Source organism: Pollicipes pollicipes, unplaced genomic scaffold (genome assembly GCF_011947565.3).
Source record: "Pollicipes pollicipes isolate AB1234 unplaced genomic scaffold, Ppol_2.1 Scaffold_6052;HRSCAF=7182_pilon_pilon_pilon, whole genome shotgun sequence".
Classification (NCBI taxonomy): Eukaryota; Metazoa; Arthropoda; class Thecostraca; order Pollicipedomorpha; family Pollicipedidae; genus Pollicipes; species Pollicipes pollicipes.
This window is the reverse complement of record NW_023596805.1, coordinates 12,784,189-12,800,285: the sequence shown is the minus strand read 5'-3', so window position 1 is coordinate 12,800,285 and position 16,097 is coordinate 12,784,189. Positions and strand designations below refer to the sequence as shown.

Sequence of the window (16,097 nt, the reverse complement as noted above, 5' to 3'; positions counted from 1 at the left end):
ATGACGTTATAAATCAATTATTCGATTACAAGTCTTATCTCCGTAATAACTACCAGTCATGCCCAACTTCTTATATCATGCAGCGCAAAACGTGATTTGTGTTTGAAACTTGCTCTGCCTTCACAACATTGATTGACAACCTATTAGAGCCATTGGCTTTAGTCAGCATTATCTAGAAACCCTGCACACGAACGCCAGGCACGAACCACTCGACGGTTATCCTTGTTTTGGTCTTGAACGTCACATGGCCAGCGGGGTGGCAGCATTCGAACTATGCATGCCTGAGTAACCTTGAAATAATAAGCGCGAAGTAGTTTGCACACGTTCGCGGGCGTATAGCTCAGAACCTAGAGGGTTGTAAACGGCGCCGAATGATCTTCAGGATGGTTTTTTGAGTTTAAAGCCCTACACAAATGGGGAACACAGCATGCGCAATGGTCAGACTACGGAAACTCGAGGCAAATTTTCTTAATCTCGCGCGAAGAGTGCGAGCATTTGAAGAGCCCTCGCGCAGCCGGGAGTACCACGGCGGATACAAATATGGGGCACCGACAATAGTATATACAGCTTTTAAGGCGAATGACCGCGGAGAAGCCCTGATCGATCGAGAGTGCCCAGGCATGCTGAGAGGTAGCTTCCCGACAACAGCTAAGGGCCTCCGGGTAAATGCAAACAAATCAAGGGCATCGTGGAAGGCTCCTTAACGGTCGGATTGATTTCGCAAGTGGACCTATAGGTCGCCTAGTAACAGTGTAGGGACCTGGATGGCGAAATGAGCTTTAAAATCTCCCCAGCCACTACCCTCTCAATCGGCAAATGAGCATTTGTGCCTGATCTTGGACCGTTCACTTTCGCACGCAACCGTTCTTTGTCGCCTGGAGGACGAAAAACAGTCAATTTTGTTGCATTCTGTTTTTGAATATGTGCCCCTCCGGGATCCAAGGGGAGCGGGCATTACCCCTACCCCTTCCTCACCTTCTGGATCCGGCAATGCTTACATCTTCTGTTGTCAGGTGGATGTCAGCTGGGACAAGGAGACGGCCCGGCCCGGGGAGTCCGCCTCTTTTACCGTCAGCGCCTCGCCCGACTCCGTGTGTGGCGTCAGTGAGTACCCCCTACCCCGTGTCACGTGCTGTCACGTGACCTCTCACCAGCATCAGCTGTGTCAGGCGTGCACGAGGCAGGTGTCCGCAAATCCTACTAGCGGGCAGTCAGCTGTTACCCAGTAGAACTGTTCGTTACGCTGTCCACTCAGAGATAAACCCATTGTTTTGATTGCCCCCCTCTGCGGCATGATGGCCAATGTTGCATCCCTCCCTACCACTTCACCGAGTGTTCCCCAGATGTCATTGACATTCATACCTATCGACGGCTCTGGTCCTGGCCGCAGTCCATCCCGGATGTTTGAAAGGCAGCAGAAGCACCCTGTTTAGAAGCGACTTCCGTAGACAGCCCATGACTCTCTCTAGACAAAGCTTGCCGCTTCCAGCAACACAAAACCTCTACAAGTGATATCATGTAACCTTTGAGACAGGTTTTGACGCCGCAGCTGCTGGAGTTATGCGGTTACCATCGGCTGGTGGGAAACAGTCAGTTTAGCCTGCCTGAGAAGTAAACTGATCCTCTGTATACGTGCAGAGGACTAGTTCTCTCAGTTCTAAAATCCTGTTCTCCCGTTCTCATGTGGAGAACAGGAGTTTTAACCACACCGACGCATGGATGAATAGAGCGGTGTGATAGGCATGACATAGGTCACACAAGCGTGATTTATCAGATCACATTTTTTGTAGGTATTCACGCAAAGTTACTCGTTCGGATCATTGTATCACATCTGCTACGCTCAGCATTCTCTTGCTGTGCTCCTCTGCTGTCGACCGAGCACGACTGATTGTGTTCTCCCGACGACATAGCACGGCTGACGGTGTTCTCCCAACGACCGAACACGGCTGACGGTGTGCTCCCGAGGACCGAGCACGACTGGCGGTGTGTTCCCGACGGCTGAGAACGACTGACGGTGTGCTCATTTCGACCGAGCACAACTGGCAGTGTGCTTCCGCCTGCAGGCGCCGTGGACCGGCGCACAGAGCTGCTGGGCACTGGCAACCAGATCACCGTGGAGGACGTGTTTGGTCGGCTGAGGCAGTGGATCACAACCGCCTTTCACGCCCCTAGACAGGTCATCAGCCGGGGGGAGAGGGAAGGAGATTGGCGGTGTCATCTTTGACCGGCCGGTACACGTAGAACAGATCTATCGACCTTTTATGCTGACTGTTTCCTTCTCGGTGACGCGAAGGAATGGATTAAAACATTGTCGACACTTTTCCTCACACAGCCCCACCACGCAATCCTCGTCTTTTGCAATGCAGCATGAAAGGTCCCTTCAGTCTGAAATGTTAACTTGCTTGTGTCACGCATCTTCCCCTCCCCGTAAACCCAAGCAAGCCGTGTTGAAACCCGGTACTTTGATCATATTAAGATCCACCGCTGTGTCGTGGAATATGTATGATATGATGCATGTGATAACGATTTCAGGTGGACACAGAGACGTATTGTCAAAACCTACAGAGCAGGCTGGCTCACATCCTGCAAAGGTATGTCTGCCTTGGGAAGCGGGGGTCCTCCACGCACTAGCCTGTCTTTGCGAGAGGCGGAGCCAAGGGTGTTGAAGAGCATTGAATGCAGGTTGACGAGAAAGAGAGAGAGAGAGAGAGAGAGAGGGAGAGAGCGAGAGGTTGTCTGACAACTGCTCGCGTCACGTTTCATCTTCAGAGTCCGGTTTTTGCAAGCCTCGGGAGATGACCACTTTCCTTCCGTCACCGTTCAATAAAGCAACCCATTCTTGCGTGCGACGTCTCCGTAAGTCTCGGATACTACCATTTGTGGCTATTTCCGGTGTCTGTCTTCCGGTGATGTGGAAATAATCGTAATCAGTTCTGTTCCATGGATCACCTTTTGACTTCCGGCTCATCAATCACATTTGCTATTGCAAACCGTCTGCAGTGATACAACGAGTGAGCTGTCCTATTATTAATTACATGTATACTTCAGGCAGATTCATGTTTGTTCCAAGCGCCAGAGATCAGTCATGCATGTGAACGATTTTGGGCTAGCACGCACCACACATCAACGCAATCACGCAACGCATCTCTGTCTCATTCTCCTGGTTTATCTATAGGGAACAAGGCTGTTATTGCTGTCTTAACTACTCGTTTCTCTTTGATCTCCCACGGCCTTGGTTGTTTTCGCCTTTCCCATGCCCGTAACACGCAATGCCGTAGAGATCTCCCCGATCTCTTTACATCTGGATCGCAGGCTCTTGAAAGCACCTGGGAATGAACAGATAAATAAGCGCCCAAAACACTGTAAATATCCTAATGCACTAACGCGCATGCTGGTGAGAAGTCGGACCAGATGATGTATCATTTTAAGGGCAGCAAACACCATGTGAGATTCTGCACTTGGTCCTTGAATACGGTTTATGACACTGTGACGATTGTGCCACATTCGAAGGATGTTTGCGCTCGTGTACAGATGACTGAACTGAGGACAGCTCCCATGACTTTAAGTACCCAGCATTACTTTGTTCAGTCGGTACAAAGCCATCCTTTCATGCATGAATTGTATCAGTCAGATGGCTGCAATTTTTGGTGACTTATCGAATTCGGTACCAAAGCGAAATCGATGGCATACGTTGGTGAAAAGGCTTTTTGAATTCCTCCCTTCATCTTTTCATTCGTAGTCAAAAGCTTGCGTTACAGTGTTGATAGCGACTTTGGTGTAATGAGAATTGCATAGTTCAAGTATTTTCATCGTCACTGTCTAGGCACCGTCACTGGTATTGGCCAGACAATGCTGTGCATTGGATGACACTGACATGGCATGCTATACGCACTTAATATGCAACACCAAAATGACGGAGACGTGGCGAAATACAAATCCTGGTTGACTTGATTTGCGGTTTAATGTCAGGGTAGCATTGTAGCGCAACGGTCTTCTGCGGGCCCAGTCCCTGGCTCGCCGGGATGGGCAGGGCCGAGGTCAGATATTTTATAAAAAAAGTGCGCTTTTGCTCCAAACAGAGGTTGTAAAAGTGTACCTTTTGTTGCCGACCAAATTTTGCAGGGAAATTTACCGCAAGCAGCGTAACAAGATACCATATGATATAAATTGGTATGAAGTCCATGCACAGTAGCGGCATCAAGAGTCAGTTTATCAATGAAAGCTTCTTTCATCACCGCAATTTTCACAAAACGCTTCAATTATACAATGTCCTTCAACTAATGCCAGAATAACTGCTCCTGCTAGGAAAGCAGGCGCAACGGCCCTAAACTATCGGATAACCCCATCAAAATGGCAGTTTTCTGCCGCCTTCGGGACTCGCAGGGACGTCGCGCTTAAACTCGATCTAGGGCTGGAATTGCTTTCCTCCACCGCGAAAAAAAACGACGAAGGACCTCTATAGCCAGCTGAATACGTGACAGAACTTGAACCGGTGGCGAGCAGCACAGGGATGACGTCACACAGTGAACCTCCCCGAGGTCATGCCCCTAATGAAAATCACGTGTGCGCTTCGAGCCCCATCTCAACCCACATCAAACTCTACATCCTACCTTAGGCATGCTCCAAGCCTGGCACATGTGTTGCCGGGCGGGTGCCTTTCACCGTGTCCCAACTAGTAGATAGCATTACAATTAGTTAAAAGCTTCACACCAGGCTTCTAGTTCTAGCTGAACAATATACTCGCTCTGACAGGAGGGAGGAAGCGATACCACTCCCCAAATACGATTTTGTGAGGATACCAGTCCGGAATACTGTGTAGTAGCGCTGAAATCCTCAGTAGCCTCTGGGGCATCTATTGCGCGTGTGTTGACACCAAAAACGTGTCCCAAGCGTTTCTGATTTCGGAAAAGCGACTGTTATTTACGAGCACCGCAAGGCGATCCCATGCCGGCGGGGACAGCAAGCGGCAAGCGACAGCAAGCAAGCGACGGGGACAGCAAGCAAGCGACGATTTCGAGGGCCTCACGCGGAGGGCTGGTGCTGTTACATTAACGAGGGTCTCCATTATAAATGCAGGCTCAAAACAGATCAAACTGCATACCGTTTCACTCATAATTAAACGAAGAATATGGCTCTTTACTTTCCATGTCTCTGCGCTGCATAGCTTCGTACATATGAGCATGCAAAGCTGAAATAGTTTGATTTTCAGGAAAATTTGACCGTTGACTTGATCGAGTGGGAGGGACTAACAACACCATCAGAATATGAATTTTTCCTAGATTGACACACTTCTTCACAAACCCAGTGGAAGTGATGGGGCCCTGAAATCAATAGGAAACCAGGTACAACTAGGTGCAACTCTCATTTGTATATATATGTGGCTTGTAACCATTCTCAATGAGGACAAAGAGCAAGCATGACATAAATTGGTACTTCTAAACCATTTCCCCCTCCTGTCATTCTCTTTCATGAGGAATGCCATCAGGCTTTAACATCGAAACCATGGTTTTTTCAAAGGGAGGAAAACTGGTCGCTTGTGACTGCTACAGTGAATCGACAACCTTTTCTGTGTCTTGAAAAGGCGGTCTGGATAATCATAAGTCAATTTCTTCCTCAATGAGATCATCTCGTCGACTTATCTTCAACTGTCAATACCTCCCGTCGCTGAGGGCAGGATGTTGAAATACGGCACCGCCAACGAAGTAAACAAGGCTCAAAAATCAAACCTCAGGCAGGTATTTATACATTCCAATGTGAAGACCACTTCCAAAATCGCAGTGCACTGCAAGTCACCGTCCATCTCATATCAGTCGCATCGCAACGATTGAAGCATACCCCATCCCCCGTGCGGCGAGATAAATTCCTATATCTAGGTCTTTTTCGTTATTTTATGCTGTCTATTTTGGGACATTGAGAGTCAGATGGTAAAAACTGTGAATCGGCCGACCCGGTCGGCCAAAGGAAATGCACTGATTTGTCGCTGATCTGTTGCCAAGTCGAACGATCATCTAAACAGGATCGGATGTTTTTGTTACCTGGTTGAGATGCAACCTTAAAAAATATTCCATAGTGCCGTGGGGTATTTTAAAGAGTCTTCAAGGACATAATTGCTTGTGTTGTGTGACAAAATGCATTTCCACGAAAGGAAAAGATCTGTGTATGGAGGCCTTATGTTAGGTTGTTCAGTGTGCGCTATATAACGTCGTCGTGGCCGTCACCAAGATTTCCTGTTAACAGCATTGTTGACCCCAAGCTTCATGTGAATCATCTTGGTGCCGACCTCACGCACCACGTCGACACGTTTTACCACCTCTGTGTCCGAATAATTGCTTATCCAAGATGTCTATCAATTGCCCACGTTCACCTTGCCTGACGGCTAGACGGGTTTCAAGTTTCTTAGCATATTTTGTGGGACAACTTTTATGAATGAGCTTCGACAAAGCGACTACTTTACCTCAAATAATATAGTCTGTATATCCAGAAAACCTATTGGTAATATTTCAATCTCTGGGGTCGGGTTTGAGGTATGGCAAGACCAGCCAGGATGGAGACACATCTGACTCATTCAACGTCACCTCCAACGGTATGAAGTGCACCATCCCGCGCCCCCGGCACATCTGCTCCGTTTCCGCGTGGCTGTACCGCCATTCGAGCTGTGTGACCCCTGTAACGGCCCGTCTTGGTCTTCACCTCCAGGGGCGGTGCATCGAATGAAGAGCAGGGACAGAACGCCGCGCGGCCCTCCTCACAGGCGGGTGGCATCCGTTCTCAGAGGTCGCGCGGGACACCGCCACCGGAGCCCCTTCAGAACCGACCGGTTCGACGCCCTGAAGGCATTCGACGTGAGTGTTCGATGCCTGATATTTGACTACACACTTGGCAGTGTCTGCAGCTGTGGATCTCGGACACCGATTGTAACGGGCGATCAACAACCCACCATTTTGATAAGCCATAATCCAATCTACGTCCAGCAAATGACTGGGAGGCGGACGCTGAAACAAGGGAGCTTCGCCTCACCCACGGGCACTCAGTGCTGCACAGAACAAGCGTGGTGAGAGAGGCATTTGCGTCGAGCATGCTGGCTGCTGATAAGTCAGTGGTGATGCTTGAACTGATCTGCGTGCTCAAAGTAGTCCGTTTGATAATGGGTGCCTTATTGTATGCATATTTCACCAGCAATGGATTCCAGTTTATTAATAGATTTAATGGAGGCGCAACCAAGTGAGGGGTCTTAGGGGATCGGACCCTTCCTAAGGCCAATATGGTTCCCTAAGGAGGTATCTTGACAGAATGTTCAAAAATCGGCACGATGCTTACTCATCAAGCCTTATCATAAAATGCTGGCTACGACCTTGATATATGGCTACGCTTTCCGGCCCTTAGAGCTGGACCAATGAGCACGTAGAAAGCACCTTCAAAAACGCTCAGTGTTATCGTGCCTCAAACAGGCATTCATCGCAACGGCTAGTGACGAGCAGTTATTGACGACTACGCGTTTGATGGCTCGGGCAAAAGTCTCAACGAGCATTGCAACGCTGGCAAAACCTTACTTTGTGGTTTACCAGCGGCGTTTAAAATATTTCGGACTGCCTCGATTGTGTTTAAAGCTGTTGTAAAATCTGTCTTTCACCACATAAGTATGGGGGAGGTAAACCTAGCCTATTTTAGCACAGTTGTGGAAGGGGCAAGATATTCGAATTTGAGGAGTTCCACTTGGCTTTTCCGGGTTTACAGGCATTTGTCTTTTCAGTAACTCTCACGCATAACCTTGACGAGGGTCGACCTTGACGACCCTGCGGTATTGCAGGGCGTTCAAATAAGCAGTCTTTGTGGCTGATACGTGTTTGAGCTCTAGCTCTATTGAAACAACAAATATAAGTACACATGCATTGAATACCATTTATGACGAGGCCGGTGTGCGCTTAACATAACTGATGATGACACGGAGCGCTCAAAGAACATGGGTCTGCTCTCTGGGAGTCAGCGGACCGTCATAAACCAGGTCGAATATTTGGCACGCTCGGTTCTCAAAGAGCACAAACGTGAGCCCTGCCTCGACCTGCCCGTTAGCGAGGGGGCTTGCGGGGTGAGCAGAAAGGTGGACCCACACACGCACGCGCGCGCGCACGCACGCACGCACGCACGCACGCACGCACGCACGCACGCACGCACGCACGCACGCACGCACGCACGCACGCACTTCTATTTAGCAGCTTAATGCTGGCAAGATGCAAGACAATTTACATGCGTGTTTAATGAAGGCGCGCATGACGTGCAGGATCTTACGTATTTGAATGCTTAGCTAGCAAAACGTCCAACTCCTCCAAAGAAGATGTCCATAAGACAGTGAGTAGATTTATGACAATATGAGGTGTCCATAAGACAGTGAGTGGACTTGTGACAATATGACATGTCCATGAGACAAGGGTGGACATAACTGAGTACTCTGCCCGCCCTTGCCGCCTCAGGAGACGGGCTTTCTGGTGGTAACCAACCTGGTGTTGGAGACGAGGCCCTGCTACATAAAGATGAAGGTTCCTCCTTCGCCAGCAGGGGTAAGTCATTCTCGCCAATGAAACGTGCAAGAAGCGCGTGAAGACCGTGGGTGAGCCACGTCGACTTCGGGATAGATGCGATCGCGTGGCTACGCTCTGAGTTTTGTTGGGCGAACCATACCGTGACGTGTGACACATGCTCAGCCGAGTGCATGGTGTCTCTGTCTTCCGGTGCTTCCTTTGCCGCCAGGCGCGGCCTGACCCTGACAGACGCTTCGGAGCTCCACAGGTGCAGTTTGCACCCCCGAGGGTACACGCAAGCAGTGGTGGACCATCGACAGGAGCTGGAACAGTAGGCCAACTAGGTCGGATCGAGGAACAGATTCGCGACTTTTTCCCGGAGGCGTTCCTCTATTCCATCGAGACGATTGGGTGAGCCAGAAGTCTGATGAATGCGGTGCAGGCAGCTGACCCGTTCCTCTGAGGGCTAGCCTGTACCTATGTAGGCTGTTCTTCAGATGGCGTCGTTGTGGTGGTCAGATACGCTCGCTCTTTGCGCTGTATTCCATCGTTTTTGCTTGTGATTACCGACTGTGATTTAGTATTTTGATATTCCTGCAACATGCGCACTGTTAAAGGGGTCGCAGGCACGAGCCACTCGGTAGATCAGACGGGGTAAATGAGCTGCTCAGCTGTATTGAAACTTACATGTCTTTTCTTAAGTTTACCGTACTTGAGTCCACCCAGATGTAAACCTATCCTTCTTCGTGTTATATACACGTTTTGATCCAGTCTTTCAACTCGGTATCGTGCCGCGTGGCATACGTGACACCTCTTTTATGCTCCTGGGATCGTCCATTTTGTTTTCAAGGTGAACTGTTTCCTCAAGCGCATCACCATTATTCCTTAGCGTGGTGTTAGTTCGCACTTCAAACAGTGACCGTTACCTTTGTCACCGGTTGGCTTCCCCGCTTCCTCACCGACTCTGGAACCTTCTGTGCCAACAGCCCGGAAGGCATCAAAGTGCTGACCCAAGACATGCCAGACACCATCACGTCGTGGGTCGGCTCCGCCGTCTGCTCCCACCCCCAGGTAAATGGAAAGATCCGACTCTCAGGTAGGTGAACAGCTCTCAATCCAAAGTCGTTCGTGATTCCCAGTCCCAGGTACGTGATAATTTCCGCCCCTGCGTAGGCTGGAAGCTGTCGACCCCAGGTAGTGCGGAATTTTAGCTCTCGGCCCCCGGTAGTGCGGGATTTTAGCTCTCGGCCCCAGTTAGTGCGAAATTTTAGCTCTTGGCCCCAGGTGGTGCGGGATTTTAGCCCTCGGCCCCAGGTAGTGCGGGATTTCTCTGTTCTAGACCGGAGGGTAGTTTCGCCCCTGGGCATGGCAGAGGTTTGCGGCCTCAGGCTGTTGGAGATTTCCAGGCCCATGGCGGGTGAAGTTCTGTTTGTGGGGTTTAAGAGAATTTCCGTCTGCGGTAAATGACGTATTTATGGGAAATTAAAGGGAGCGTTCCACATTTTTCTACTTTTCACATATTGTTAGATCAGACGCCTACGTTTTGAGGAGCCATATCAGTTTACTCGAAATCCTTCTGAATGGCTCATGATTTTTATTTTGGGCAGCCGACCCTGCGAGAGAAATCTTATTTAATTTCCGCCTCACCGCGTGACGGTAGAGTATTTTATTTGCAACGCTTTTCCAACGTGTGCATTCTGCAACCTTTACAACACACTGATGTATGCAAACGTTTGCGTGATAAATACCACCAAGGCTTGAAACACTTCTGTGCACAAAAACCATATGCGAAAATCAAGCTATTATCCCGCGAATTCAACAAAGCTCTACACTATGGCTTAGATTTTTCCCTATGGCGTTTAACACATGGCTCTTTTCGAGGCGTACCTTGACTTTGGAAATGGGGGTATCACATGATCCATGTGGCGCACTGGTTTGAACTTCGCCCAAACAACTTCTCGGTAGCAGGCTCGTGCCCGCTGAGCAATCGCAAACGTTATAATGTTCGCACCAGTATAGGTACGTACGATCATTGTCATGATAACGATGGTCACAACTGTAAGGAAAAGGCGTAGTGCTGTTACACTGCGTTGGCGGTGTACTTTGGACACGAAAATAAATATAATTGATATCCTTATCATGCATTGACAGTGTTGCAGTTGCACTATAGTGTCATCATTAGAGGTAACCAGTCCTAAAGTTTCACTAGAGTATGCATTTGAAATATGCTTTAAAAGAGGGACACCCTCCTGAATTTTTTGTTGGTTGGATGAACTGAAACTAACGAGGGTTTCAGGTGCGCAATGTCTGTACACGGTTTGTCTTCCGGACAGCTGAAATTTTGGTTAATGCTGATCTTAAACATATCTTGCAACGACATCTCGTAATATAACGTTCTGTAAGTCTGTTCCATGGGAAAAACAACACAATGCAATCCTCGAAGCTCAAGCACTTCAAGCACCCATTGGTGAACAACAACGACTTGCCTGTCCGTACATTTGTCATGCACTGACCATGACGTCATCGCGTGCTGCCAGGACGGATTCGGTGTCTCCAAAAAAACAGACATCAGGACCTTCAAGCCGTTCTTCGCGGAGGTCACGCTGCCGTACTCCGTGAAGCGCGGAGAGATCCTAAAGATGGCATCCACCGTGTTCAACTTCCTCGACTCCAGTCTGTCGGTAAGAGGGTCACAAAATGCTCTTTACATTTTAGATCGTCTGTGACGTTTTCACGTGAGTGCAGCTGCTAATCTGTTCTGTTGGGAACTGATTGTCATTACGTGCTGATTGCAGGAACCCGATCACACTCGCAGATGGACATAAAAATTCTACTTACACAACATACCGGCGTACCCGCAGAGAAACATACCTAGCGTTATACCTGACGTTGCACCTGTCCTGACCGTTAGACATGTCAGATGACATGACATGTCGTCAGATGTTTTGACATAGACATGTCGTCAGATGTTTCGTAGCCCATCATTGAACGCCATTGCAATTGAGGTACAGTTGAAATGCAATATAATTGCATTTAATTGCAGTGCAAAGCTGATTGCAACCAAACATTGAAATTCAAACTGCACACGAATTGCAATGTGTTTTATTCAAGCCAAGGTCGCCTGGTGGAACATTAAAGCGTACATCTTTGGACGCAGCAATCTGGCAGGTTCGTCGAGTGCATGCTCACCAAGAAACAGTTGCCACCTTTGCCAGATAATACAATCTCCATCCCCAGCCACTAAAGCACCAGTCAAAACACTTGGCCAAACATTAGTAGTACCTGTGTCCTAGACGTGACATTGCTTAGCTCCACACATTAGGCCACCCCATCTCAGATATCATCTGGCGACATTACGAGACATTGCAGTGCACACCAGTCACCATCCGCAGATGTTGCAGTGCACACCAACAGCACAGCTGTGCCCCAGACGTTAGAGTTCCCCGTTCCCGGCAGGTGTACCTGGAGCTGGCGGCGTCGGAGGATTACTCGCTCGCGGACGAGGTCTCGCCCGCGGGCATTGACCTCTGTGTGCCGGCGGGCCGCTCCAAGGTCAGCCACTTCCCGCTGACCTTCACCTCTCTGGGCGAGGTCAACATCTCCGTCACGGCCAGACTCCGAGACGGCAACTGTGACCAGCCGAACGCCGTCGGCCCCGGCAGGTGGGCTTTCGATTGTTGTTTCATCCAGTGTCCTAAAATTGCCGACGTTGGGCGTAAAGCAACGCCCTGTGAGGAGGAAATTTTCACTCCTTTTCCCCATATTTTATGTCAATTTTTCACTCCCGCCTGGCAATGTGTAATCGCACATGCCAAACCCCTATTTCCCTTTCTGAGGTATTCGGATGTCATCCCAAACCGAGCTCACTTAAAACCACCAAGCATAAACAAGGCTCCGCAGAACCTGGATACCTATGGCTATGTCCTGCCTCACCTACATCTGAAGCATGTCTGTATGCACAGAGCAAGTGCACCAGGTACCTCCAGGCCCAAGAACCCCAGCGACCCCAGCCGCTGGCACGCATTAAGTTTGGTTTGTTTACAAAATGCATCACAATCTGCAGCTGGGCGCCATATGCAAGGTTTTCACGCAACCCCTATTTTTGGGGGTCTCACCACCACACCACGAAAGCAGAGCCTGGTGCAAACACCAACAAGGCCTGGTAGAGAATTTTACTCTACGTATTTCTTTTTTCCCGAAGAAACTTGACCACTAAATTGCATCACTCCCGAAATGCATGAGTGAAAAACTCAAGAAATGTCTTCTAAATTATACTTACAAGATCAATATCACAATTTGAGCACTTATATTCACAGATTTTAAGTGAAATCACCTGATTACAAAATTTTGCGAGAAAAGCACCAGTTTTTATATTTATTTAGCTACTTTTGTTTTTCTTATCATACCAGCGTGATATCACTTTATACTTCCTTCCTTTTCAATTGTTTTTAGAAGTACCATCTGCTGCTTACAATTTTGACCAATTTCTCTGCAAGATGCTCCAACTACAAACCTGTACGTATTTCATACATCAGTTGGATTAATTCGCCAGCCGCCCAAACATATTTGATATGCACCCAAGCGTCAACAATTCACAGGGAATGAAGGATGCAATTCGAACCACGGAACTTATTTTTACCGCCATTTTGCCCTCTTAAACCTTCGGTTAACCGTTTTCTTGGTTTATGGCGGTGCTCAGTAATGATAAATCCAAGCCTCTCGAATGTTTGACTCACCAGGCCACCTGGCAAGGCTATTCCAATGCTGCCATACAGAGCCTTCGGACAGACCTGACGCAGCTAAAACAGAAATGTTTGATGGCGAAATTCTGCCCTCTGGAGATGTTTACCATGCATACCTCTTTTTTGTTTCGCGTTTTAATCTCGAAGGTTGGTGGGCATGGTTGATGTCTATATTTGGGGAGAGGGGGGAGGGAGGTGAGTCGGATGACTCTGTCTGCCAGCAGACGATGCAAAAGGCACTGCATTTTTGTTTTTGTGGGAGCAAAAAGAAGCCAGTAAGTCTCTTGTACACCAAGTAATTGCTTACCTTACCTGCTTTCAACACATGATTGGTAACCAGAGTTAGCCATTTTCTGTTTTAATGCATTGAGTTTTGCCATAAGACAAATTGTGATGTAACAAGGCATACAATGGGCTTATTTCGTTCCATATTCTTGGTCGTTTGAGCCAAACTTCATAAAGTGGTCGCTCATGGCTGCTTTAGCCAGATTTTTTCTATAGTTGTCATGGTTTGCTGACCGGCAAATGACTGTACTGTATATATGCACTTTATTCTCAACACGGTACTCTATGCTGCACAGCAATTATAATTAATCATAATATTATAATATAATTAAATATTAGTTTGTAACGAATAGTCAGACCATCCCATTTAAAACGTGAAGCCAACATCTCAAACTTTGTCATTAAATATGAATAGACAAGCCTAAATGGATGCATTTGCTGCAGCTGAAAAGGCAAGCAGCAATACTGGCATGGTCATCTAAAAGTTATGTTACTTTTGGAAGAGAGATATTGTTTTGTGGAGCTTACTCATTATTGCCCCTGACATAGGTTAACCATGACAATCAAAATAAGTTGTTCAAGGTGACTTAAAATGTTTTGATTTGTGTGCTGTCAACTTTGTCTGATGTCAACAAGCATACATAAATGAACTGAATAAAAATGCAAGTTGAAACCAGCCAACAACTAGCTATAGGTATCATGTTTTTATCACAAGAGCTGCTGTCAGCAGATAGCTGAGTTAAGATGATGTTCATCATATGGGCTACTCTAAGTTAGGTTAAGTTGGTCAAGTGCATGACAAGTGGCAATAGGAATTGTGCAAAAATCAGTAACTCACAACTGCTGCTGTGATACCAACAGGTTATACAGGATAAGATGATGTAAGGCCTCTTTAGGTTAGGCATGGGCTACTTTCATGGAAGTAAGCATTGGTATTTTGTGAGAAGCAGTGACAAAATGTTTGTTTTCCCTGACCCCATCTTAACAGAAGCCAGAAGTATGTCTATTGGGTTTGACTTGGTGATGGGCTGATGTGTAGGAGTCCAAGGTTTTTTGTTTGAGTGTTTTATGCTTGTTGAATTTTCTGTTGTTATTTTATTATTGAATTCCTTTGCTTTGGTATGTGTCAAAAGTGCTGTGAAAGGGAATTAAAAAGCGCAGCATCGAATTATTGGTGTTAATAATTTGTTATGCTCATAATGCTGTCATGAAATTACTATGCTTTAACACGCACCCGGTTGGCCGGCTAGATACCCTTCGCTCGGGTGGCGGGGGGGGGGGGGCAATTTGACCCCCTCTGAGATCTCGGGAACTAAGAAAGCTAGAGACACCAAATTTTAAAGGGTGTCTTGACCTATACGTGAACTCACTTAGGTTCAGGTTTCAGCTTCCTAGGTCATGACATCCAGGTCAAATAAGGTCAAACAAGGTCAAATTCCAGGTTGGTCTCCAAAGCTCCTCCAGAACCCAGGCAACTGTCTCTAAGCAAAAGGTCACAAGCCCATTTGAGGTCATTGACCTTGTTTGACCCTTTGAAGGTCATGGTGACCAAAATGATACAATGCTGCTCTGAGTTTTGCATTTGAATAAGCGACAAAGATTACGCTAGGCAGTATGTTCCTAAAACAAGAAGTTCAACCCGGGTCATCTTAGGTCAATGGCCTGTTCTGACCTCTAAAAAGTCAACTGAACATGCATAATGTGGTTCCTGCTGTGAACAAATTCGAAATGAGCACCAAAAGCTATCTCATACAGCAAGCTCTAGAGTAGTAGATCAGGTTGGTTTTGGCCTTAGTCTGACCTTCATACCTGACCTTTGGTCAACGTAATTTTCTCATTCAAAATTTTTGGTGCCTAAAAAAGCATCTCAGAATTGTATGTCTTCGTCAAACACTCCGTTGTTGTATCAGATCGAACGATTCCAAAGAAATTGCCTTCGCTGAAACCATGGGCTGACTTTGACCTGTCATAGATCAGCGACCTTACAAGGTACATCTCACATGTTTATGTCAAACGATCCGCTATGCAATTTTCTACAGCTATGCAAAATTTGGCGCGGCTACGCCGCGCCGTTCAGAAACCATTTGGGAAAAGCCCTCGGGGAGGGGGGTGAATTTGCCCCCCCCCACCCGAGCGCGTGCTAATGTATTCTGTTTCACTTTAATGGCCTAAGATCTTAAAAAAACGAAATAGTTTTGTCAGGTTCCTGATATCACGTCCATGCCAACTTGAAACAGATGTCTTGGTTTGCTGAAGCATCAGTCGCGAGCTCATAAGCTCCATATTTTGTGAATTGATTTTTTCACTCCCGCACGGTCTTTTTGCGATGAAATTTTTCACTCCCACCCTAGTTCAAAAGCGATTCTAGCGCCCTGGTTTCAGCCGTAGCGGTGGTGTTTGATAACTGATGGCACGTGGTTGATTGGTGCGAATATGGCAGCTCATCACCCGCCGCCCGTGATTCCGAGTCCGGTGACTCCGATGGGGATAAATCAGAGATTTGCCTGCACCAGCAAAATAACAAAACATGGATCAGTTTCATGATGAGATAAAG

The 16,097-nt window shown here is 47.5% G+C and overlaps 1 protein-coding gene across 1 annotated transcript in view; it reads left to right on the top strand.

Annotated features, from left to right (window-relative positions):
• Nucleotides 1-16,097, top strand: part of LOC119104801 (murinoglobulin-1) — a 61,905-nt gene that overhangs the window by 25,521 nt on the left and 20,287 nt on the right. Inside the window, exons 15-22 of the mRNA XM_037228522.1 lie at nucleotides 1,014-1,104; nucleotides 2,064-2,216; nucleotides 6,697-6,842; nucleotides 8,469-8,555; nucleotides 8,785-8,927; nucleotides 9,503-9,587; nucleotides 11,054-11,197; nucleotides 11,973-12,178. Coding sequence (XP_037084417.1) covers nucleotides 1,014-1,104; nucleotides 2,064-2,216; nucleotides 6,697-6,842; nucleotides 8,469-8,555; nucleotides 8,785-8,927; nucleotides 9,503-9,587; nucleotides 11,054-11,197; nucleotides 11,973-12,178 — 1,055 coding nt within the window. The remainder of the gene's footprint in view (nucleotides 1-1,013; nucleotides 1,105-2,063; nucleotides 2,217-6,696; nucleotides 6,843-8,468; nucleotides 8,556-8,784; nucleotides 8,928-9,502; nucleotides 9,588-11,053; nucleotides 11,198-11,972; nucleotides 12,179-16,097) is intronic.